Here is a 25,368-nt window from a genome sequence, read left to right as displayed (position 1 = left end):
AGGCGCTCACTGTTACGTGGCACTTGGGATTCGACCCGCCAAACTGCCGACCTTCTGATCGACAAGCTCAGCGTCCTAACCCACTGAGCCACCATGTCCCTTCACTTTAGATCTGGCCAAATATCACATGTTCATTAGGACATGAGATGCATAGTAAAATCAGAGTAGTTTCTATAAAAACACTTAATCATATGTCAGAGCCAAAATAAAAATTAGCATGTTTTTAGCTTGGCTGTGGAGTTACATATATGTCATAGTTACTGAATGTCGTTTCTCCCAAACAATTCCAGAAATTCTGACCAATATATCCCAACCTGATTCTTGTCTTTCACTAGCAATAACAAATAGTACTTCAATAGGGCAACATGCCAACAGATACCCGCTATACAACTGTTGAGCAAGCAGGATTTTAGGAATGACCCTAACTCCATTCATAAGAAATAAATAGGATTAGAAAATACAGAATAACATGCATATGTTACTAGTGTGAAAAGCTGTCTGAAGATTAGCATGCTTAAGAACTAACCATTTTTTCACTGTTAAAAAGATCAGCAAATAAGAAACCAAAAATAAATGATAAAAATGTGATTTCAGTGTGTCCAGAAGATGACGTTGCTAAATATTTTTAGGATATAATTTTACTCTTAGTAATAGTCTTGGTATATCCTGAAAACCTGCCCAAGTTTTTTTTTATATTTATCTAAAGAAGAGATGATCTGATATTTAAGAAACCCCTACTCTCAAAGAAAAAATGAGGACCCAGATTGTTGGGGGCAATTAAGCTGACTTTGTAATAATGCTGCTTGGGGTGTGTGTGAAAGCCCTAATAAGCAGGCATATACATAGAATGAAGGCTACTGCTAAGCTTGTAAGCCGCCCTGAGTCTTCAGAGAAGGGCGGGATATAAATGGAATTAAAATAAAATAAATAAATAAATAAATAAAAAGGAGACATGGTTGTGAATATTTTTTTAAAAGAGCTAGAACAATTACTAATTAAAAATTACATGTGACATGAAGTATCTTATTTATAAATCTATCAAACTCATACATTATCACTTTCACCTACCAGTACTTCTGACAACCCTAGTCTGGACTTGAATTTCTATCACTAAGTGAAGCAATCATTAGGCGATCATTTTGATAATGCGATCATGGGGATGTTGTTGCAACAACTGCAGACTTGTTCTTTTAACCATTATCGCAGGATTAATGTGATAACACCACCACACTAAAGTAAAGACATATTCAAGGTGTCTTATTGACATCTGAATACTTGATACCAATGTAGGCACACACATCTGAGATAGATTAGGATAGACTTCATATATCTACTTACAGATAAGCAACCTCCTTAAGATTGTAGTCTAAGAAATTATAGTATATTTAATTCTCTTTAGTTTTCTCATAACTTTTAAATATTGACACTTTAGAAACCTAACAGGAACATATATGAACATCACTTCCACAAATATTATAATGTTGAGCATAGTCAACGACTTTTATTCTGTCACTGAAACACGGCTGTGATTATACAGATTTCTTTCCCAAAAAGCTTACCTGTTTTGTTGACTTTTTAAAGCCATTAAATATTTTCCAAGCAAGTTTGTTGCCACCACTAGCAATGTGCCGACCAACGTCAAATTCCCTGGTTACAGGATTTCCCATGACTGCACTTGTGACATCTGCAGTCACTTTTGTAACAGTGCTCTTCAATTTATTTAGCATCAACTCCATTGTTATGACAATTCTGCAGTACGTTTGCCTACCAAAAAAATATTAAAATCATTTTGGAAAACATTTAAATGAAAGCTTGATGCCACAGATGATATAGAATTTTAACATACTTTGGTATCCCTTTTTGAATATGAGATTTTTTTTTATTCTAATAGTTAACACCATTTAAAGCGTTAAAAAATAGCAGCTCCTTCGGAAAAGAAGGAAATGTATTCTAAAAAGGCAGAAATAGACAGACTACGACGATGACCAGAAATCAAAGTTATGGTATCAGTTAAACTCTATATCAGAAATTTTGCTAAAATTAATTTATTAATCTGAACAAATTTCCTTTCATTGAAAAATGATGAAGGGATCTGTTAGCTATGCTGAAAAAAAGTTAGAAAGAACTAATGTAAGATTAATTACTATACTGTTATAATACCCTAATATTCTTGATATGATAAATATATTAAATATAAGATGAACACATTATAAAGTGTACCCTAATTATAGGGCTACAAAAACTTTTCCTAGTCCAACCCCATGCCACATCTTTCTCAATCCCAGACCAATGGCTGTCTAATATTTATGGAACACTCATGATTCCAGGAGACAGACTGTTTCACTAACTCTCACAGTCAGTTGGATATTTCAAGTTGGACTCTCTTTGGAAAGCTTCCATCATTTTCTTGGCATTACTTGGAATGAATCCATATTCTCGCCACAGCCCTTCAAATATTGGAATATTGCTATCATGTCTAATCTGACTTCTCTTGTTCGGGTAAACACATATACCGTAGTTCTGCAATAGTAGTGAATATATGTAGCTCAGGTGTAGGATGAGGGTGAAGGTTCGTTCTCTGAACTTATGGGTTGGTTTCAGAATGTTTCACTACCAGGGTAGATAACATCTTCAATAGAATGTAAGGGATGTCACTGTCAGTGTTTTTCTGTTTATAAGGGCTTCAGGTGTGGGCGTGTCAAGTGAAGGTCTTGTGATGGGTGAGATGTGAATCATCAGTGAGAGTCTTGCGATGGGGAGGCTACATCAGGTCAGGGTCACTGAGGTGAACTGCTGGTGGTGGTGGGGAGAGGGCTTGCCTGGGTTAAGGATCAATGCTGTCTCTGGTTGGCTGTGCGGTTAATTTGGATTCTGAGGAGTTCATAGGCTGGTTGTAGATCCATGTGTCTGTTGATAAAATTGCTTGTGGAGTGCCAGGCTTCATATAGTTCTTTTTACCATTTTTCACAGGATTTAACCTTCAATCTCAAACTATCTCTAGATATATTTTTACTCCAAAAGCATTTTATTAAAATAAATTTGATAAAAATAAAACAATCTGATTTAAATTTTAAAAAATCCTATTTTTTAATTTTTTAAAAAACATCATTAGCCACCCTGATCCTAGAGAAACAGAAGTTGCAGTCTTAACTGAGTACATAGTGAGGGGAAAAATAAATTTGATCCCCTGCTGATTTTGTACGTTTGCCCACTGACAAAAAATGGTAATTTTAACGGTAGGTTTATTTTAACAGTGAGAGACAGAATAAAAACAAAATCCAGAAAAACAAATTTCAAAAAAGTTAGGATGGTGCCCAACTAAGATGTTTTTTGTACCCCTCCCCCTTCATCTGTACTTCTGCAATGTTTATCTGCTTGTTACTTTGGAAATAAATCTGTCAAGACATTTTCTTTTACTTTCTATAGTGTACGACTGAATGAAGTTGAACAGATTCATGCTTAATCCTAATAAAATGAAACTGACTTTGTTACAAAGTTGTTCTGTATTCATGATGGTTCCATTTACAGCTCTCAAAGATGCCGTACTGCTGGCAAAGAGCAGATAGACAATCTGGGGTTCTCCTTGACATATGGTTCCTGCTAGAAAAGCAGGTGGGGGCTGTGATTAGTAGAGCCTGGATATCTGACAACATTCACCTGATGAGTGATATTTTGATATCATAACAGAAATTGGAATCAGCTGTTTTAGTTTTGAAAAAATATTTGATATTTTTCTAATTACTTTTATGAAGAATGGCCTAAAAAGTTATGGTTTTCCACATTTTTTCACTAATTACAATTTTGTATCTTCATCAAGCAGTTATTTTGAATTGATTCATCTCAACCTATCAAATGCCTCCTTAAGTAACACCAGCTGCCTGCAATTAGCGCAGGTTCGAGTCCCACCAGGCTCAAGGTTGACTCAGCCTTCCATCCTTCCGAGGTAGGTAAAATGAGGACCCAGATTGTTGGGGGCAATAAGCTGACTTTGTAAAAATGCCACGTGGAGGGGCCCCCGAAAGCCCTAATAAGCAGGCTTATACATAGAATGAAGGCTATTGCTAAGCACATTGCTTTGTGCTTTAGATTGTAAGCCGCCCTGAGTCTTCGGAGAAGGGCGGGATATAAATGGGATTAAAAAAAATATTACATAAGTGTTTCCCAACCTTCGCATCTTTAAGATGCATGGACCTCAACTCCCAAATTCTCCTGTCAACAATTCTCCAGCCTGCTGACTAGGGAATTCTGAGACTTAAAAGTCCACACATCTTAAGTTGCTAAAAATGAGATACACTAAATCATACCATTGTACTTGACAAGGATAACTCGTCTCCTTTTTTTCCAGTGTTGTTCTTGAACCATTGGCCTCTTCTAATAAACAGAATTAAGATATGTAGTGGCACTCGGCATGCTATATAATTTTTATATGCTTTAAAACATTTAATAATGATTTAAAATGGAATTATTTCATCAGAAAATATTATATTTACTAGACCCGTTAGAAGAATGTTTAAAATGGAGGAAAATGAAGTCTTGTTGACTTCAACTTATGTCAGCAAACCTTTTGGGAAGAAACATTATTAAAGATCTTAACGAGAGATGGAACTGTATTTCTGAAACACAGATTTTGTCATTTCAGAAAGAACTTTGGCTATATTGAGCCTGGGACATGGCAAAGATAAGTTTATGAAACTGTTAATAAGGATTTTAAGGAATACATATATAGCTCTGTTATCTATTTTGAAAAGCCTGTGTTATAAAATTGAGAAGATGAAACAATATATTTCTATGTCTAGATTATTAGTTTAAGGACAAAATTAATTTTGTATTATTACTATTATGTTTTGCCCCCTTTTTTAAGATATTCTTTCATTACAGCATAATCACTCTTTCCCCCATCTGTTTTTTTTATGTTTATGCTGTACCTTTTTGTTTTGTTTTTTACTATTTATGCGTGTTTTCTCTTTTAAATAGAGCCTTTGGCCAGTTCTGGTTGGACTATCAGCTGTGTCTTTTCCAGATGAAAAGAAATGAACTTAATAACTCTAGCTCTTGTTATCCCAAAGCTAGACAGAGACAATTTGGTCTACATGAACCTGCTTTTGAAAATGACTTATAATCTGCAGCTGATACAAAATGCAGCTGCTTCCCTATTAAACAGTATTTACTGATTTAATAGAGAAAAAATACATCATCCTGGAAACCCTGATTACTAGCAGGCTTTGGACTTGATTCAAAATCTATTAAATATAAAATCCTATATGATTTTATTCCTTGTAAGTTTCAAATGATATGATCTGAATGAAACATGCCTACTCAATGGGAGGGGTACTATGGGTACCCCTCTCCTGAGAGATTAAGGGGACAGGTGTCCATAAAATGGGCTTCCCAGTAGCAGCATCCTCATTGTAGAACACACTCTGCCTTCTGAGGTCAGAATGCCTCTTCCTCTTTTGACATTTAGGAAAGAGTGTGAAAAGAATTCATTTTTGTAGGGCAGGCATGTCAAACTGCAGGTCGGATGTGTCTCACCGAAACCACACCCACCCCATTGCCGGCAATGGGGGAAAAGTCGTAACACGTCACATGGCATCATGTGACATCACGATTTTGACCTGCCTGTTGCAGGGCCTTTTAAATGAAAGACGCCCAGTAGCTGACAAGAGTATAGGAAGATAAGGATTTGTTTTCTGATGTTTGCATGCTTTAGTAGCATACAAATTATTAGAGTATCATTTATACACATCATACATAGAAACTTTTGTGACATAGTGATATAGTTATGAAAAATACAATATTTGCAAGTCATTTAAGGATATAGAAAATATTATGGATATAAAAATTAGTACAGCTGTAAACTCCAGAAATTAAGTTTAGGAACCTGCTGTAAGAAGCATGCCTGCAACTCTATAGAGATTCCAGGCTGATTTTTCCCCCCAAACAGGCTACCCAAAAACTGCTTTATGTGTAACTTAGGGAGATGGCATATCTGTAAAAATAGTTTGAACTTGTCTTTTAAAATGAAAATAGAACAAACCAAATAGAAATATGTAGCAAGGTGTTTAATTATCCTTAATCACACATAAATGCATTATGACTTCAGCTCATCATAACAAAAGCAAATTTGGGAATAATTCCTCTGCTTTTTAAGCCTGGAAATAAAGATTTCAATTCTGTTATTTTCAATGTGAAATTTACTAAATAATACTTTTGACTGGAACATCAGTAGCATCTCATATATATTTTAAAGGTAGTAATTTCTATTTAACTGCTTCCATATCTCACAAGAGATTACTTTTAATGAGCAGTCAGAAAAAGGTTCAGAAGACCCATGACACATTAAAAAGTGAAGAATTTAATTTTCTGGGATAGACTCTTAAATATGCTGTATTTCTCTATGCCGTAATATCATATATACTGTCCATTTAAAAAAAATAGATTAATCACTTAAGCGCAAAAGCGCTTCTATTCTTTTTTTTTTAAAAAAAACGTTGATATTCTTTGAGATGTCCAGACTACTAGATATACAAATAGCAGCCCATTCTTTCGGATAAATAAACCCCCAAAACAGATACGAGATTTTCACCGTGTAAACAAAAGGTTGAAGCAGTCCTTCCTCTTAACCGGAAGAGCCTGTTGGTTAGGAAATTGTATTAGTGCTAAGAAGCTTATTACTCTTTTTCGCCACGTCGCTCACGACCGATCGAGAAAACTAGCAGAAAACACGGTGGAGAGGAATAACGTCACCCAACTCTTCCCTATCCCTGGCCTGCCCAGAACACACCATTCGGGCCCTTCCCCGCTCCAATGTGTTAAGGCCACTCTCCGGCACCGAGAGCGAAGGCCGCCCTCAACCCGGCTCACCTCAACCTGAAGAAAAGATGCAGCCCCCCACGGTGGGGCGTGGTTGACCAAGTGCAGGCCAGGCTCGGCTACGCCATGGCGACCACCTCAGCCGTCCAAACTGACCCGGATAGTCCTTCCCCCCCAGCTTCCGCCGCCCGCCTCCGTTGTTGTCACTGCGAGAGAAACAGGAGATGGGCTCAGGGCCGGAAGTTGTTGCCGGAGGAAGCTCCGCCCACCGCTTACGCCGCCAACGGTAGTTTTAAGCATCCGTGAAGCTTGATTGCCCGTTCAAGGGGGGGGGGGGGTCGGGTTTGGAGTGAGGCGGTCGAGGAGGTGCTCGTGGCAGTTACTACGGACGCCTTCCATCCCCAGGCGATGGTTCTTCGGGAGTGGTCAGCTGGAAGAAGACGCTGGAAGTTCCCTTTCTGTTTTTGGGCTCTTCTCTCATCGCGAAGGCCGACTTTCACTCGTTGCACTAGACCAGGGATCTTCAAACTTGGTCCTTTTATGACTTGTGGACTTCAACTCCCAGAATTCCTCAGCCAGGCACGCTGGCTGAGGAATTCTGGGAGTTGAAGTCCACAAGTCATAAAAGGGCCAAGTTTGAAGACCCCTGCACTAGACTAGGGCAGGGGGAGGCAACCTCGGCTCTTTTATGACTCACGGACTTCAACTCCCAGAATTCCTGAGCCAGCTTGGCTGGCTCAGGAATTCTGGGAGTTGAAGTCCGTGAGTCATAAAAGAGCTGAGGTTGCCTACCCCTGGACTAGGGCGTAGTTTTAGCTTGCCGTGTATTGGCTTAATATATTGCATGAGCTCTTGCCGGTTGTACAGGTAATCCTCGTTTTACAAGTTCGTTTAGTGACCGCTCAAAGTTAACAACGACACTGAAAAGTGTTATGACCATTTTCACCGTTTATGGCCATTGCAGGATCCCTATGGCCAAGTGATCAAAATTCAGATGCTTGGCAATTGGTTCAGATTTATGACCTTTGCAGTGTCCCAGGGTCATATGATCACCTTTTGCAACCTTCTGACAAAGTCAAAGGGGAGGAAGCCATATTCACTAAACCGGGTTACTAACGTAACAACTGCAGTGGCAAGAAAGGTTGTAAAATGGAGTGAAATTCACTTAACAACTGCCTTGCTTAGCAACATAAATTTTGGGCTCAATTGCCATGCTAACTCGAGGGCTACCTGTACTTTAATAAATAGCAATACATGAACTGTGGGTATCCCAAGGCAGAGGTCTCCAACCTTTGTGGGCTCGCGGACCAGAGGGAAGGAGAGCAGCTTCAAAATTGGTTTGTGCATGGGGCTGTGCACACTGGCACGGCACTAGTGGCCCCATCCATCACACAAATGATGTGCTTACATACTGTATACATCATGATGAAATTACATAAATGCCATCATAATGAAATTACATAAATGCATACTTTGCAGTTATTACTTGCATTGGCCGCTGCCACTTGTTGCAGAAATTGCTGATACAAATTCATTTATATAGTCTCAGATTCTAAAGATCAACATGGGAACTGAGGTACAATAGAATTATGAGTGTGTGCAGATTTTATGGATCACAGATGTAAATAAGTCCAAGATGCATAAACATCTTGGCATTCAAACGTCTTGACGGTTGCTTCTCAATGTAGCATTTTGTCTTAGTATTTCTGAGACCATTTTTTTGAGGCTAGTGGGATTTCACCCTCCCTAGGTAAAACATTTATCTCCTGACTCCAGCTACATGCATCCACAACCACCCAAAGGAGCCAGGTTGTATATAGGTCTGTTTATTCCTATTATAACTTACACTTCATCATAGAATGAAACTGATAATAAAATATTGTTGGAACAAATGTCCAATCTGAAACACATCTGGCACTGAAAATTTTGTCAGTCCCCGTTACAACAACTATTCTGTATTCAGATTTGAACCCACTTTGTAAGGGATTTGGAGAAATTTATCACAAATTCATAGAATGGCAATGAGGGTTAGGACTGTAATGAAGACTACAAATTAAATTCTATGAAGAGACATTAATGGAGCTAGGTTTTTATAACCTTGAGAAAGCTGAAGCACTATTGTATTTTTTTTTAATTTTAATTCCATTTATATCCCGCCCTTCTCCGAAGACTCAGGGCGGCTTACAAGCTTAGCAATAGCCTTCATTCTATGTATATGCCTGCTTCTTAGGGCTTTCGCCCCCCCCCCAAGCGGCATTATTACAAAGTCAGCTTATTGCCCCCAACAATCTGGGTCCTCATTTTACCTACCTCGGAAGGATGGAAGGCTGAGTCAACCATGTTAGCACTTTTCTATTAAATTCCACAGTAGAGGGTATGGATTTAAATTACAAGACGACAGATTTCAACTGAATGTTAGGAAAACCTTCCGACAAGTAAAATCATGGTGGGCTCTCCTTTTTTGGAAAATTGAGTGTTACCTTGGATGTTTTCTAATCTAACTTGTGCTCAGGCCAGGAGTCCTCTTATCATCTCACACAAATGGCTGTCCAACCTTTGCCTTTGTTAACATGAAGGCTAGACAGTCTTAAGATAATTGAATTTGAATCCCTACATTAAGAATGGGTCTAAACTCAATAACTTGAATGGCCCCTTCCAATTTTAATTCCTTGGAATATTTCTCTATTAAGAGATTTGACACTGCAGTTTGTTATCTTTGTCTTCAGTGTAGTAGTGGCTGCCTTTCCACTAAATCTAATAAAGAGGAATTGTGGATAAAATTACCCATTTATTAAATTGATCAAGATTAGATATTCTTAAAAATGAACTAGCTTTTGAGTTATACATAATTATCTTTCTAGAATCCAAAATTAAGGTTTCATATATACATTAAAGTTTCATATATACTGTACATTTAAAACTTTGTAAGTCATCTCAGCCACAAAATATTCTGATATATTAACTGACTTCCTTTAAGGAGTTATTCTAGTAATAACCAATATATACACCTTTATGTTTGTATACTCATGTACACAAATAAGTACAGTTATATGTAGACAGTTCATCAATATTATTCTACGATACAACAAATGAAGACATCTTGCCAATCTATACAACACTTATATGGAAGTAATCTATTTAAATATCAAATTTTTCTTCACATATGCTATGCCCATTTTCTTCATAGTCTTCTCTTGTTACTACCATATCTTCAAAATCATCATTTTCAGAAATCAACTTTCCACCTTCCCAGGAATAAGTTATAGGACTGAAAATAAATAAAATAGCCTTTTACAAAGTGAACTGTATAAAAATTATGAATTAATATTTACATTAGCCATACTAGTAAACATTACTTGCATAATGCATGTGAAATTGATGTACTGAATACCAAGTCGATGATTTAGTTGTACTTCACAGAGAAAATGAACCAAATGATTGCAAGTTAAACCTAACCATGTGAGCAGGTAAAGCCAGAAAATCAGAGCAAGCAGATAAAATTGTGTACCTTGATAGAATATTTATTAAATCGATGGGGAAGTTCAAAGTTATGTATTTGCTTAGAAATGTCGTGGACAATACAAGGTTTGTTGTGATGGCTGAATCTTTGTGGGAAGAAAAATGGAGGCATGTGTGCTTTTCCTCATTTCTTACACATATAGGAGTAAGAATATATCAGAAAAACCATAAACTTTCAATGGGAATGGTTTATTTTAAATAATCATAGTTGGGGGCTCTTCTTCATTGGAAAGTTGAGAGGCATCTCAGATATTTTCTAATCCAACTTTTGCCCCTTCCTTGGAATATTTCTCTATTAAAACATTTGACACTACAGTTTAATACCTTTGTCTTCAAAGACAAGGTGTCAAGTATAAATGAATACAAAGTAAGTCATCAGTATGAAAAAAGTAGGTTAGGGGTCCTTTGTTTATATACGAAACATCAATGAAGGCATAGTCACAAGACAAAAATAGGAACCATTTGCCACAGGATATAAGATCTGCCCTCTCTTTTAGTTTTCAGTAAAAACCTGGCTATGCCGGAAGGCAGATGGTCCTGAAGGGGAAGTTGCTGGTGGAGGTGGTTGGTGCATTAATAGATACAATTTATTTATAATTGTCAGATGTTTGTGTCTTTTATTTTGCTGTCAGCTGCTCAGACTTGCCTTAAACCAGGGGTTTTCAACCTTTTCACCCATTGTACCACTTTTAGGATATGGCAACATCCGAGTACCACCAGTCACCTAGCAAGGTGTCAAAAACTTAATGACCAAAAAAAGGAAAAAAGTGATAAAGTACAGATAGTCCTCAACTTACAACAGTTCACTTGGTGACTGTTCAGTTACAATGGCACTGAAAAAAGTGCCCCCCAAGCCACAGCCAAGCAAGACACCTGCCTGCCCGCCCAGCGGCGCTCTTCCTCCTGTCCGAGGTTTTCATTGTTGTGAGCATTTCTGTTGAGGATTGGCAGCGGGGGTGGGGTGGGGTGGGGTGGGTGTTTGGTTTTTATTTCCCCCCCGTGCTGGGTGGTTGCAGCAAGTTTTGGTCACTTCACATGACCCTGGGACACTGTGACCGTCATAAATATGAATCAGTTGCCAACCATCTGAATGTAAATCACAAGACCCTAGAGATGCTGCAACATTCCAGCTGATCGGCACTTCTGGGCTCAGCAGAAATGCCAGGATCAGCGCCGAGCTCTAGCTGGACCCTGGTGCTGACCCTGGTGCTTCCACTGAGCCCTGACAGCCCCGAAGAAGTGCTGATCCTGGCAATTCCGCTGAGCCCTGACAGCCCTGCAGCTCCAGCCGTCTCTCGCTCAGGCTTGTGCGGTGCTGCCACTGGTTCAGCTCATTCCCCTCCCCCGATACCACTTTTCTAGGATGGTCACGTACCACCTGCCAGGTGCCAATGTACTACAGGTACATAGTTTAAGCCCTGCCTTAAACTATGAGCCAGATGGCAAATAAATTTGATAAATAAATAAAAAGACTAAATAAGTTGAGCAAAAGGGGAAGATTAGGAAAACCATGGGTGGACAAAGCAGATGAGAGCCTGAAAAAGAGTTGATAGGTTTTAGGGGAAAAATACAATATATAAATACCATATGGTTATTATGGAAGCAAGAATGATTTGTAAGGACAGCAAGATATCCAGAAATATAAACAATAATTTTAGTCTTTCTTCCCTTTTCTATTGTATTCTACTTTTATAGTTTGCCCATTACTTCTACTTTTTTATAGGTGGCATAACATCTCTTACCCCAAAAGGAGTAATATAGTGAGTATACCTGTATACCGTCAACAGTGCCAGAAAGAACCAGAATATATTCATTCCTAAATTAATATTAGAAACTTCAACATAAAAACTGAAGAATCATATTTTAAAATTAAGATACTCTATTTGTAAATTGAAGACAACTTACTTCTCTGGTAGAACAACTGAAACATCATAATCTGTTGGAGTGAGGCATCGAACCTCAGAATAAACACGATCTCTAAAACCAGGGAACAAAGAATTCCCACCAGTTAAAACAATATTCTTGAAGAAATGAGGCTGCATTTCTGTGGACAAATCAGATTAAGACAATTTAATATTCTGGATTAATTTGTTTGATTTTATGGTAAAGTAAAGAGCAATTGCCAGTTTAAACTTTCCTAAGAGGCAGAAATAATTCAGATTTGTCTTTTTTTAAAAAAAGTAAATGGGATTATTGCTGACATTATGGAATTTTCTGTGAGTGTAACAAGAGCAAATATGGTGGTCCTGCTAAAAGGTTTAACCTGAGCATAACTAATGCATACGCCTGTCATTCTAATAGCAGCCACCTTGTAGATTTGTTATTAACCTGGAATAAACACATGAAGGCAGTCTTACCATTATCTTAATATTTACGTATTTTACAAACATAATTATTTCCACAAAGTGATAAAGTGAATGTATTTCACAATACTTGTTATCTTTAAATTTCTTTTGTCCAGCATTCTCAATAGCACAGAGGTAATTACTAGTTTTACAATAGCACATTAATACTAACAATGGTTTCCTATGTAATGTATCATTACATTTTAACTAGACACTTAATCATTTTTAAATGTTTTTATTAAATTTGATATCGGAGAAATCAGAACAGGAATTGTTGTATACAGAAGCTATGTTTATAGAGTAAAATATATTGGTTTGTAAATTTATCTACTGCAAATTTTACAGATGTAGCATCCTTAATATAAATACAGGTAGTTCTAGGATTGTAATGACAATTGGGACCGGAATTTCTGTCACTAAGAGATGCAGTTGAAAAGTGTGATGTCATGTGACCACATAGCTTAGCCCATTGATGTTAAGTGAGGACTGCATATCAGTAAGTGAAGATCTCCTTGCAACTTCCTGTCAGTTTCCAATAAGCAAAGTCAATAGGTGAATCACCAATACACTGATGGACAGTTAAGTGACTGGAGCTGGATAAGGGAAGATGCATGGGTGGCTATTGTGCAGTCTGAGGGATGGCTGCTCCCCAATGGGGGAAGAGTGCACAAATGGCTGTTGAAGCATGACATGAACATAGTGGAAACTGGGTGTGGCTGCTACCAACTGTGGGAGGATGTGTGATTGGATGTCAAGGCATAGCACAAATAAGACAAGGCCAGGGTTGGCTGCTGTTGGATGCATTGGCAACCATTGTTGAGTTTGGTGCTGCAAGTGGGGAAGTGTGCATGAGGGTGTGTTGATGGTGGTTGGGAGGAGTGGGTTCAGGTACCACAGTAAGGCTCCTCTAGAGAAAAACCCACTGGAATGTGAATGACTTACACCAGTGTGCCTTGCAATTCTCCCTGCAAGCTTCCCCATTAATTTGCATGTGGAAAACTGGCAGAGAAGGTCACAAATGGCAATCACATGTTGTGGGATGCTGTAACTCTTGTAGTAAGTGTGAACTGGTTACCAAGCATCCAGATCATGACTACATGATCATGGGGTTCCTGGGACAGTCAGAATCTAAAGGACCGATTGAAAGCTTCACTTTTTGGTGCCACTGTAACTTCAAATGGCCACTGAATGAGTGCTTATTGACTGAGAACTATATGTAATTATTGCAAATATCAATATTAAAAGAGTTGTACACAATGAAGCCTTTAAAACTGTAAGCTATTACTTAAGCAAAATAAAATGTTTTGTTGTGCAATATACTTCAAAGATGGATCCTTTAGAATGCAACACCATTTTAATCAATGTACCTTCTGGCAAATTCTGAATTGAATAAACAATGGCTTCAGGAATTCCCATTTCTTGAATGCCAATATCTGAAGGATGGAAGAGTATTTCTGGAACTGCAAATCGCTCATTTGTAAGACGAAGTATTTGTTCACCAGTTTTGTACTTTCCACTTAACACCATTTCTTCTCTTGGCTACTTCAAACAATTATAAAACAGATAGTCATGAAGTCTAGATTTCATTAAGTGTTTTTCTACTACTATATTTAATATGCAAACAGAACATATAACAAATTGCCAAATATTCATCATTTACTTGCACACAGTGAAAACTTTAAACACACAATTTTTTTACAGAATTACCTTACAAAATCCTTTTTTTATTGTGCTGAAGTCTGGTAAAACATAGTCCAACATCACTGTATTTTCTTCTTTCAATCTGGAACAGAATTCAGAATGCATTAAGAAATTTCTTAAAGTTTCTCAAAATGATTTATTGCACAGCAATGTTTATATTTTAATATAATGTATAGTAACTTGAATAGTCTTAATGAAATGGGCTTTCAAAATGATTATTAGGTAAATGGCAGAAGTAGAAAAAATGTGTAGCACATCCTTGATTTTGAACATCATTATTTCTTCTATTTAAAATATTTTAGGTCACCTTTATAGGCAAAAAACTTCTCTTGAAAGTGGACTAGAAAACTACATCTCTCTTCTCCCATGGATCAGATCACAAACTGAAATCTAAATCAAAGGTTTTCTCAAAAGATCTTTTGTCTCTCCTTCCAGATATGTATGATGGGGCACAGAAGATAAAATATTTCACATATGCTCATAGAGTACCTTTTTAATTACAAAAATGTCAGCCTAACCAAGTGGCATGCTTTTCAGGATCAAGCCCTATAAATTTCCAAATTTTAGTAAAATAAACAACACTTAATATATTTTAAAAGAGCTTACTTGGCAGTCTCCATATCCTTGAAAAAGTCTTGTGAAACATAACATACATCTTCTTTCACTTGATTAATTACATGAGTTTCATCCATAACATGAAGCTGCCTAGAAAAATTACAAGTTTTGAAAAAGTTATTTATTCTGTTTGCTTTGCCAGTTTATTATAAGTGTTGAAGGAAAATTATTTAACTTCATATTTCGTAGTCCACTGCAAGATTATGGAAAAACTCATTTAAAGTTCTACAGATATAGGTATGCTACTCAATTTATACAACCTTTACAGTAATCTATTTGACTTCTCAGTAACTTCTGGTTAAGGATTTGCTGGGCAACCCTGTTAAACTTCATAGCTCCTTGTATCTTAAGGACATGAATCTTAAGGACATGACATTTCCTTTCCAAGATTGGTACAATGAGTTTGTAGAAAGATAATCAGAGAGCTTGAAATGGTCATCTGTTCCAATCTCCTGCTTAGCACTGTATCTCCTTTCTTGTAATTTTAGCTATTGGTTTTGGTTTTGCTATTAGGAACAACAGAAAATAAGTCCCACACTTCCTGCTATATAAGATCTTTATATATTTGAAGACTACTAATACCCAAATTGTTTAACTCCTTCTCCTATGGGTTGGTTTTCATACTCTTCCTTAATTTACTTTGCCACTGTCGATTTTTGACCTGTAGTGACATTTGAATACAATATTGTAAATGGGATCTGATTTGCGCAGAATACAACAATTATTCCCATGATCTGGACTTTTCTGTTTAATGAACACACAATCTTTGTTAGCAACCACAAACAGGTCTGCAATCTGTATCTGTGCTATATGTTTTTTCCTACCAAGATGCAGAACTTTACACTTCTCTCTGTTAATATCATTAATTTTAGTCCACATCAAAATTTTCTAGATCTTTTCAAATCTTTTCTTTTTCATCTAAAGTATTAGCTTTCCTTTACAGCTTTGCATCATGTGCAAATTTTATAATTTATTAAAATGTTGAACATAAAGCAGTACAACATCCCTCTAAGTCAAATTGACACTATTAATGAGCATATTTTGGATGTGGTCAGTCAACTGTCAGTCCATCTAACAATAGAATCATCTAGCCCATATTTTATCATTTATTAAATAGAATATCTTGACACATTTATCAAAGATTTTTTTGAGGTCCAGGTACATATGATCACAGTATCCCTCTGATCTATTTAAGTAGCAATTCTCCCAAAGAAGATGAGTTTAATCTAGCATGATTTGTTTCTTTGATGATAGGGTTCAATGGAGTACTTTTGCAGAGTCAAAATAAATGCTTTACCTGTAAGAGATTATTTCCTTTAAATGATTGGTTAAGAGTTTTCCTCCAACATTAATCCTGGAAATTAAAAAAAAAAGTTAACAAAATGTTCATATATTTTTAAAACAAAATTTCCTCTTTTATGAATGCTTAAATATTTTACCTTATTATTGCTTCTTTCTTCTTTTTACTTCTGCAGTAAGGCACAATGTGTGTAAAAGAATATCCACTGTCCACAATAATACAACACAGTTCTGATGGGTTATCTCGGAAGTATCTATGGGCACTAAGAGCTCCAGCTGAAACGTAATGTAGCATATTATAGCTATTTTTGTTAAAAGAGTGATATAATAAATTTTAATGTGCTGAATCAATGTCAAAATGAAGAGCATTCTACATTTTCTGGACAGTGGACAATATTACTCACCATTTACTCTGAGAACTGCTTGGAATTGGTATTCTTCAAATAATATTTCATTCATAGACTCTTGAATTGAGCTAAAGTTGAAATAAGGTTCTGTGATGATTATATTAGTATCAACAAAATCTACCTGTAAAGGAAAACATTTCAAGAATTGGAAGTGGTTTTAAAATAAAACTTCAGACATAATATCTTCCTGATATTAATTCAAAATCCATATTAAAGCTGTATCTTTTTTATTAAATTGACCCACACCATCCCACTCAGTTACTGTTAGAGACTGTATCTCTGAAACTCCCTCTCTCCTCCAAAAGTGCTGAATGAAATGAATAAACAACCCATTTTAAATATATTTTCCACAATAAATTAATATAATTAATCAACTGATAGTCCATTTCCAATATTCATGAATATCCACAATGAACAGTTACATGTTGGGACAAAGCACACTTGAAGCTTTAAATCAGTGAATGGTATCTACAGATTATCCGTATCAAAACTTGTTTTCAGTCACTATTATTGTAGTGAATGTTTTAAATACTATGATCTAAATGCCTTTTGCCATTGTCTTATATCTATATTTAAGGTATAGAAAAATGCAAGTTACCTGATACATTTCTTTTCCAAAAAGATAATCCCATACTTGTCTCTGAACATCCCAATTAACCAAGTATCCCTATTTTTAAAAAATGAAAAAATATTACACTTGCATAATTCAAATTTTTCAACAAATACTTTGTCTATATAATTAACAAAACATCAAGTATAAAAATGATATTTGACAATATATAATGAAGCCTCTCATTTCTTTAAGAATATTTTGCTTTTGGAAAAAGTATTTAAAGTTCTGACCAGTTCCTACTTATCTCATATAAACAATAACTAGCTCTAGCAATCTAAAAAAATGTACACCCAAGCTAGTGTGAAGCTATAATTACTAAAAAAATTAAGTGGAAAACAAAAACAACATTACATATATTGAGGCATGTTTCTAGTTACCTTCTGAAAAGGGAGAATATAAAAAAGTCCAGAGGGATCTTTAATTTCATCCAGTTGGTTAGCTGTAAATGTTTTCAAACGAGCAGTCTTTGATCTGAACTGACAATTGGGAATGACACTGTGGTAAGGAGAAAAAAAATTCTAGTAGTTTGCTAAATACGCATTTAAACAAGCTGTCATCTGTAAATGAACATAGCAAATAACAAAACACTGTCAATATCAAAACACTTTTCAAGGGAAATGCTCTATTAAATTATTTGAGTTGGATGCAGCAAACTAATGTCTGCAACCAAAGAGGGGCCTAGTTTCATAGTTAAATCAAATTCTCAGTTTGATATTTTCAAGATTTCTTAAATCAAATATGCGTATTTTCTGCAAAAAAACCCTGAAGCCTTAAAAATACAAGTGCAACTTAAAGGAGGCTCAGGATTTAAAGTATTATTAACACTTATTTTGAGCACTACACGCAGACAATTTATCCAGAATCTAGATTCTAGACAGTTGGAGGATTAGTTCCGACCTACGCAATCAGAAGGCTCCAAATAAACTAAGTATGCTGTGAGGTATATTTGCAAAAATTGCTGATCCATCTATAAATAGAAAACAGATTCTTCCAAATTCTCCTTGGTGGAAATTTTTTTATAATAAACAACGCAGTTCAATAAATGACGTTTACATAGTTAAAAATACCTGGGCGTTTGTTAAGGAACATAGAGTTTGAGAATGTTTCTCTTCATTCACGGTAACAATACATCCTGCTTCATCCCTATATGAAACATGTAAGAATCTCCATAGATATCTTTGAATACAGACTCCAAGGTTTCTCCATAACTATTTCGAGCGAACCAACCTCACCTGACATGAGCATGACTGTATCCGATCTTGGCGTTATAAGCTCCGTTATCCAACACGAGCGTCGCCATTTTCCTTTCATGACTAGGTGTCTCGACTCCGCCCCATTGCTTAGAAGAAAAACCACCTAAAACCTCCGCATCAATTGAGATTTCTCTTCCCTGGTTCAATCCACCTTCGTAATGAAGGCTATTATTGCAATATGCTCCCATGAATGGGCAAATACTCATATAGATATGAAAATCGCCAAAAGCTGAGATACATGTATATAAAAATTATTGTTTTAATTTATAGCTCTTCCGGGTTCATTTTTTTTAGTTCCGGTATAGAGGTGAAACTAGTCCATTTAAACAAGACGCGGCAATATATAAATCGTTTCTTAAGTCTTCGTAATGTATGACTTATTTTGAGTAATAATTTTATTTTTTTAAAAATGGCACAAAAACCGAACTGCTGTATGCAGTTCAGTAGATCATTCCAGGTCATTGCCATTAGACTGGCATGAGAACGGAGAGTATAAAAGGGTTTTCTGCGAGCGACTTCTAACGAAATTTAAAACGGAATTAACTCTAATTTTAGAGTATACCAATGCTTTGTAGATCAGCGAAGTCCCATTTTTTTCAGTTCCCCAATTCCTACTAAAGATATATTTTATTACACAGGAAGGTTGGGGTGGTCAACTACTTTGGGCACGATTTGGCAGGTTTATTTTTCCAAAAGTTAAAATATTAGATTCCTCCATTACTCTTAGTATAAGTAACACAGTTTGTCACTGGATGTTTGTTTGAATTTATAAACAGCTACATTTGGGAAATAATCTATACAATGAAGTGTTTCACTCTACCCTATATTTATGTATTTATACTCTGGTAAGAAGAGCGCATTCCTATTTAAATTAGCTGCAATGAGACTAAGCTATTCAACTGGGTCACACGTGTGAATCACCATGTGATACAGGCATGCTGCAGATTTTAAAAAATACATTTATAATTTTAAGTTGTTTAATCGAAAGTCCCACTGGATTTTTCTTAGAACTTTGTAATCAATTCCTTACAACAATCCCTTTCTTTGATTATCTTCAATACAGGGACACCAATGTTGGGTAGCTTCATGTTTGCAAGGTTTGTAACATTAAAAAAGATTATTGTTATTGACTAAACAGACTGAATTTCAGAAGGTAATCCCTTACGTATAAATCTCTACAATTAGAAGGGCTGAGTCTTCGGAGTCTTCGGAGTCTTCGGAGAAGGGCGGGATATAAATGGAATAAAAATAAAAATAAAATAAATAAAAAACAGGAATACAGTAAAGGTGGATGGATTATATCTTGGAAAATAAAACTGATACTAGGAAAAAGTAGAATGAGTTATAAGTAAATGAGAATAACATTCAAAAACAGTAAGCTGAACCGTATATTTATTGCATCTTTTAGGGGAATGCACTCTTTTAATGCTAATTTATTGTGGAAAGTATATTTTAAAAATTCATTCAGCAATTTTAAGAAACTGCTAGATACTTTTAAGTCTCCCCAAAACATTACAGAAAGCTGACTTCTCAATCCAGGAAATGTCCAATAAGTGGGGTAGGACTGGAAATAAATTGATTGGTTTTTTTATCTCCATACTTTCTTTTGGATTATACAGTATATCCTGTGTTTTTATTGTTGCATTATATAAGCCATCCAGATGCATACAGATTGCAACTGCCTAGAAATCTAATAAACAGACCACCTCATTGTTCCTGGACGTAACACAGGAAAAATAATTCCTTTTTCTGATGAACAAAAGATTAGATGTTTTTATTTTCCTCTAGGCATGCATAGTTTATCGATCCAAGAATCGATTGTCTTAGAAAACTTTATAATGCCCTATTTTCTTTTGTATCATTACAAATTTTGGTATGATCCATTCTATTCTAAGCTGTATTCATTAGTTTCCAAAAGGAAAGCCTCAGAACTAGAAGCAGTTCTAGTGAATTGCTAGAATTGATCTAGCCTCAAAATAAATCTTTTTTTGTCCATAATATCTCAATACATTTTTGGTTTGAAGAATGTATTTATTGCTATATCCTGAATCACCTCTCAGAATGGCATTGTCTAGAGGAAGTTTCACCTGAGAGGAACAAAACATTCCAACCTTCTCCAAAATGTTTAGTTATTTCATTGATTCATTTTTTCTAATTTATTTATTTATAAAATTTATTGGCCACCTATCTTACCTCAAGGTAACTCTGGGTGGCTTGAAATCATAAAAGATAAAATCTTTATAAACTAAAACATAAATAAGTTAATACAAAAGCAAACACTGCAGCCCAATTAAAGATCGGGAGGGTGTGTTATGTGCTCCTGGCTACTTTCCTTCGTGACCAGAGGCAAGCTTGCCTGACCAATAACCAGCCAAGATACAGTGAAGGCCTTTTGTTTCATTTATTGCAATAAGCAGGGAGAGAAGCTATCAAAGCTTGGTTCTCTCTAAAGTTCCAACCCAAAATATTCCCTTCTTTATACAGCCCTGTCATGGCCACCACATCCCTCCTCTTTCCACATTGGCTGAGGTGCTATGAGGTTACACTCTTTCAGACCACCTCCTACATATTTCCTGCTACATACTAAATCATACGTCACATGTACATTAATAATATCAAATATTAGACATATTCAATTCTTGGTTTTGAGGTCTGGGCCCCTTAGAACAATAGGTTCTTTCCTGTTTTTCAGTTTACTTAAATTTTCCTGGCTACCCATTTCCTCTTACAGATGTTTTTATAGCTTGTCTTCTTCCTTTCCCACTCTAAGACCCAGCTAATTTTTGCCTACATATTTATCTTACATCCTGCCTTTACACTATCCTTTCCTGTTTCCCATCCATTATAGTTGCTTCTCCACTCAGTAAGTTTCCACTGCAGCAAATTCAATTTTAAATTTCTCTTTCAATATTAAATTTTGAAGACCATCAGGTGGGAGCAGAGGAGGTAGGTGGGATCTGTTTTTAATCTATCAACCACCTCCACAGTGATGGTCCCCCATTGGGGGCAAAATGTTCCAGAGGTTGACAATGAGATTTTTTTTAGTACAATTGCCAAATGCAATAAACTGGTTTTAGGTATATGTGTGCACTAATTATTTCAACACCAATACATTTTAACAACATATTCTATTTGTAAATGAATGCAAATGCAAATTATACATTTTTTGTGCAAAAATAAAACAAAACAACAGATTTAAGAGCTGTTACCATTAGTTATACTTAGATAAAAAATAATTCCATCATCCAAAACTTTGTTATACTGTATTTAACAAACAGATGCTTTGGGATTAAAAAAAAGACTGACTACATTTAATTGTGTATCACCATGGCATTAATACAAAATTTGAACAGTATATGAAAAATAAAGGTTCCCTAAAGGTCTGCTGGCTATATCTATACATTTTCCTTGATATTGCCTTCTTTTTAGCCGTTTTTTCAACTTCCCAGCTTAAAAAAGGCAAGGCACCGGGAGATGAAAGTTACAGAGACTGTTTAAGCAGGTTGCTAAGCAACCTGTTCACACTCCGCCCTTCTTACCCTCCCACTTTTAAATTAGCCTGTACGGATCGCATTTCCTTCGATTTGAGCCATCTGAAGGCCTGTCGCTGTGATGCATTCTGCTGCTCTAACCTGGCCGCCTGAGAATTTGGCTCTCTGGAACAGTTTCCTTTAGCTTTTTTTTTTGTCTGCAAAAAATGGTGCCAGAATGCTGTTCTGAGAGTTCTATGGGAAAACAAGCCCTGGATATATCACATGTAATTGAAGATTGTAATTAGTTGCGTGTGCACGTTCAGCAAGTATGATGTAGTTGTGCTGGCATTTCTAAGCTTCTTTCCAACCACATCCAGAAAAATTTGTAACAAACATTGGAATTCTTAAGGCCATGTTTGGTATTTCCCAGCAATCTGTTACTGGAAGGAAAAAGCAATCCCTGCTGCATTATTGATCCCAGAGAAGCATTTGCATGTATGCAGGTATCCTTAGGGTGCCATAGTTATGGATGAGAAATATTGGTTGCAAACTTGGCATTTCTTGATGTAATACAGATAAAAAGGTAAAGGTAAAGGTTCCCCCGCACATGCATGCTAGTCGTTTCCGACTCTAGGGGCCGGTGCTCATCTCCGTTTCATAGCCGAAGAGCCAGTGTTTGTCCGAGGACGTCTCCGTGGTCATGTGGCCGGCATGACTAGACGCCAAAGGCGCACGGAACGCTGTTACCTTCCCACCGTAGTGGTCCCTATTTTTCTACTTGCATTTTTACGTGCTTTCGAACTGCTAGGTGGGCAGAAGCTGGGACGAGTAACAGGCGCTCACTCTGTTACGCGGCACTCGGGATTCGACCCGCCAAACTGCCGACCTTCTGATCGACAAGCTCAGCGTCCTAACCCACTGAGCCACCGCGTCCCTTTGTAATACAGATATTTTGGGCTTATTTTTGTTTCTTTGCATGTTTGATATTTTTAAAAAGACATATGCTACTGACTACGCTTATGCACATATGTAACATCTTTTGCTAGGATACATGACCATTGCTTGTCCAGAATGTGAAAAGTGAAAGATTGTGACTAAACAAAATTTTAATGTACAGATAATACCACCAGAAATTATTTTAGCCTTTTTAATAAATGTGGTTATTGATGTTAAGCTCACCATGGAAAACATCATATATTGTTATGTATATACTAGGTTAATTATTTAAAGACTGAAGTGCAACATAACTAGATTCTAAATAATCTATTTTTCAAAACACACAACAGTCCAAACAGTAAAAGTAAAGTCTAAATTAAGAATATTGCATTCTTAAGAATTATTTAATTTAAAGTGGTTTAGTTGTAATGGTTAGATTCAAAATAGTTTTCAAGAGTATGTACAAAAGTTACTATTTTTTTTTCTAGCATCAGCTCAATTAGACATATTACATTGAGAAAAATGTTTCTCATTTCTTTCCTGTTACCTTTATTAATTTCATTGCAGAGATGTTAACATAGGGAATAGATTATTTTGTTATCTAATTTTACCTTCCAAAAGACAGAAGCAGATGAAAAATGTGAGGTTCTTTCCTGTTGGCTTTTTTGAATTAGCTGTTTTAGATTCTAAAAGTTTAGTTCCTAGGGTAGGCAACCTTGGCTCTTTTTTGACTCAAGGACTTCAACTCCCAGAATTCCTGAGCCAGCATGGCTCAGCTTGGAAACCTCTCCCTTTCCCCTCAGCATGGCTGGCTCAGGATTTTTGGGAGTTGAAGTCCACGAGTCATAAAAAAGGGCCAAGATTGCCTAGCCCTGCAATAGGCTTTCAGAGGGAGCTTTTTTTGTGCAAAAAAAGGTGCTGGAACACCATTCTGAGCGTTCTATGAGAAAAAAAGCCCTGACTATTTACAATATATAGCTTCCCCCCCTTACTAATTTCAGTTATGTTAAGCAAATATTTTACAGTTCAATTGAAATAACTCTGAACATTGGATGTGAAATGTCTTATAGTACTCTAAGTGAATGGTAACTAGGAGACCATGCATTCTAGTTCCATCTTAGGTAACTAGCCGGGTGACTTTGAGCCATATATTATTTATATGTTATTTTCATAAATAACTCTGGATGGCTTACATCAGATATATCAAACACAAGGCCCGTGATGAGCCCAGATCCGGCCTGAGGGGCCTCCCCAGCCCTGGCCCACTCCAGCACCCCCCAGGATCCCACAGCCCGCATAGTGCAGGTGGGTCTGAGCACCATTGCTGCTACCAGGCCAGCGCACCAAGCAGCAGGTGCAGGCAGAGGCGTTGGGGGGGAGGCATGTGATCCAGACTGCCAGATGCGCCAGGTGGCCATCCACCTGCCCCGTCCTGCCAGCCAAAGCAGGTGTAGGGAAGCAAAGATGGATGGTGGGGCTGCGGCATGGCACAAGAGGGATGGCGAGGCTCCTCTGTTGCACCAGGCCCCATTGCCTGCCCCTGTCCTGCCCCTTCTCTGGTGGAGACCTCCAGATCCCCCCACAGCCCTGCCTGGCCCCCCACGGGTGCCCCCTGACATGGACATCGAGCCAGACATGGCCACCCGGCCACACGCACCCAATTGGCCATGCCCATCCAGCCAGGCCTGCTGCCCCCCTGAGGGCCACCACAATGCTGATGCAGCCCTCAGTGAAATCAAGTTTGACACCCTTGGCATACAATATACTATTGTTTATCTTTCCCCCCTTCCTAACTATATATTCTTATAAACATGTTTTTGTAAAACTTAAAAGAATAAAAAATAAATAAAAATCTATTTTTCTTAAAATTATAACACATATATAAAAAGTGTATGCACTTTTTAGTTTAACAGGATTAATCTCAATGCTGCTAACATCAGATGTTGTTGCTTTGACAACAGATAGAAATGTAGCCATCTTTTATCTTTCACTTCTAGAGTTGATGCTGGGAGGGGAGATGTGGATGAGAGTCCAGCTAATCATAACAATAATAATTCAGCTGTGGGAATCCAAGGTTATTGTGCCCAGAGATAAAGATTTGGCAGGCTGGAGAGCTGGGGAGAAAGCCTGAGCTTCAAGCTAATTGGGGAATGTGATTTATGACTGTTAATTGGAGGAGGGGATTGTGCTTTGCTACTTTGTGCCCAGGGGAGGGGAATTCAGTTTTTGGCTTCAACTATGTAGTGCTGATACTTTGTTTCTCGAATAAAAGGTTCTTTAAAGTAAACAATGCCTTGAAGTTCTTTTGAAGAGTTTCATCTGTCGGAACCATGACATTTAACTTCATTCAATTCTACTAATTTGTGTTTATTTTTACCTATGCTATATATATAA

General features: G+C 36.9%; 2 protein-coding genes across 7 annotated transcripts in view; both read right to left on the bottom strand.

The window, feature by feature from the left end:
- The window catches only part of SCYL2 (SCY1 like pseudokinase 2), a 40,405-nt gene extending 33,391 nt beyond the window's left edge, over positions 1-7,014 (bottom strand). For 3 of the 4 annotated variants that reach the window (XM_081330202.1, XM_081330204.1, XM_081330205.1), the window contains exons 1-2: positions 6,865-7,014; positions 1,560-1,764 (exon numbers count right to left, since the gene is read on the bottom strand). In XM_081330202.1, the coding sequence (XP_081186328.1) occupies positions 1,560-1,736 (177 nt within the window). In that variant the 5' untranslated portion in view covers positions 1,737-1,764; positions 6,865-7,014. Of the gene's footprint in view, positions 1-1,559; positions 1,765-4,304; positions 4,372-6,864 lie in introns of all 4 variants that reach the window. The other variant, XM_081330203.1, reaches the window with a different exon arrangement.
- Positions 7,015-9,467: 2,453 nt separating this feature from the next.
- Positions 9,468-18,716, bottom strand: ACTR6 (actin related protein 6). 3 transcript variants are annotated; one of them, XM_081331838.1, is made up of 11 exons: positions 18,545-18,716; positions 17,690-17,807; positions 17,298-17,366; positions 16,697-16,820; positions 16,433-16,568; positions 16,291-16,347; positions 14,985-15,083; positions 14,385-14,460; positions 14,045-14,216; positions 12,238-12,376; positions 9,468-10,081 (listed from the first exon to the last, which is right to left on the bottom strand). In XM_081331838.1, the coding sequence occupies exons 1-11, from the start codon at positions 18,610-18,612 to the stop codon at positions 9,952-9,954; spliced, it is 1,188 nt and encodes a 395-aa protein (XP_081187964.1). In that variant the 5' UTR covers positions 18,613-18,716; the 3' UTR covers positions 9,468-9,951. The 3 variants fall into 3 exon arrangements, with proteins under 3 accessions (XP_081187964.1, XP_081187966.1, XP_081187965.1); XM_081331840.1 differs by having other exon boundaries at positions 12,238-12,309; XM_081331839.1 differs by lacking the exon at positions 16,291-16,347.
- Positions 18,717-25,368: the final 6,652 nt, after the last annotated feature.

Source organism: Vipera berus (genome assembly GCF_964194415.1).
Source record: "Vipera berus genome assembly, chromosome: 6".
Classification (NCBI taxonomy): Eukaryota; Metazoa; Chordata; class Lepidosauria; order Squamata; family Viperidae; genus Vipera; species Vipera berus.
Note: the sequence above shows the minus strand (reverse complement) of the source record. Positions and strands in the feature narration are given on the sequence as shown.

What these genes read in the sequence shown, in the direction of transcription:
- ACTR6 (XM_081331838.1), bottom strand. Translation starts at nt 18,612, where the DNA reads ATGGCGACGCTCGTGTTGGATAACGGAGCTTATAACGCCAAGATCGGA. An exon ending in AAGGATATGGAGACTGCCAA is followed by an intron (nt 14,461 to 14,984) that starts GTAAGCTCTTTT and finishes ATTCTGTTCCAG; the next exon opens with ATTGAAAGAAGAAAATACAG. An exon ending in TCAGTTGTTCTACCAGAGAA is followed by an intron (nt 10,082 to 12,237) that starts GTAAGTTGTCTT and finishes ATTTATTTTCAG; the next exon opens with TCCTATAACTTATTCCTGGG.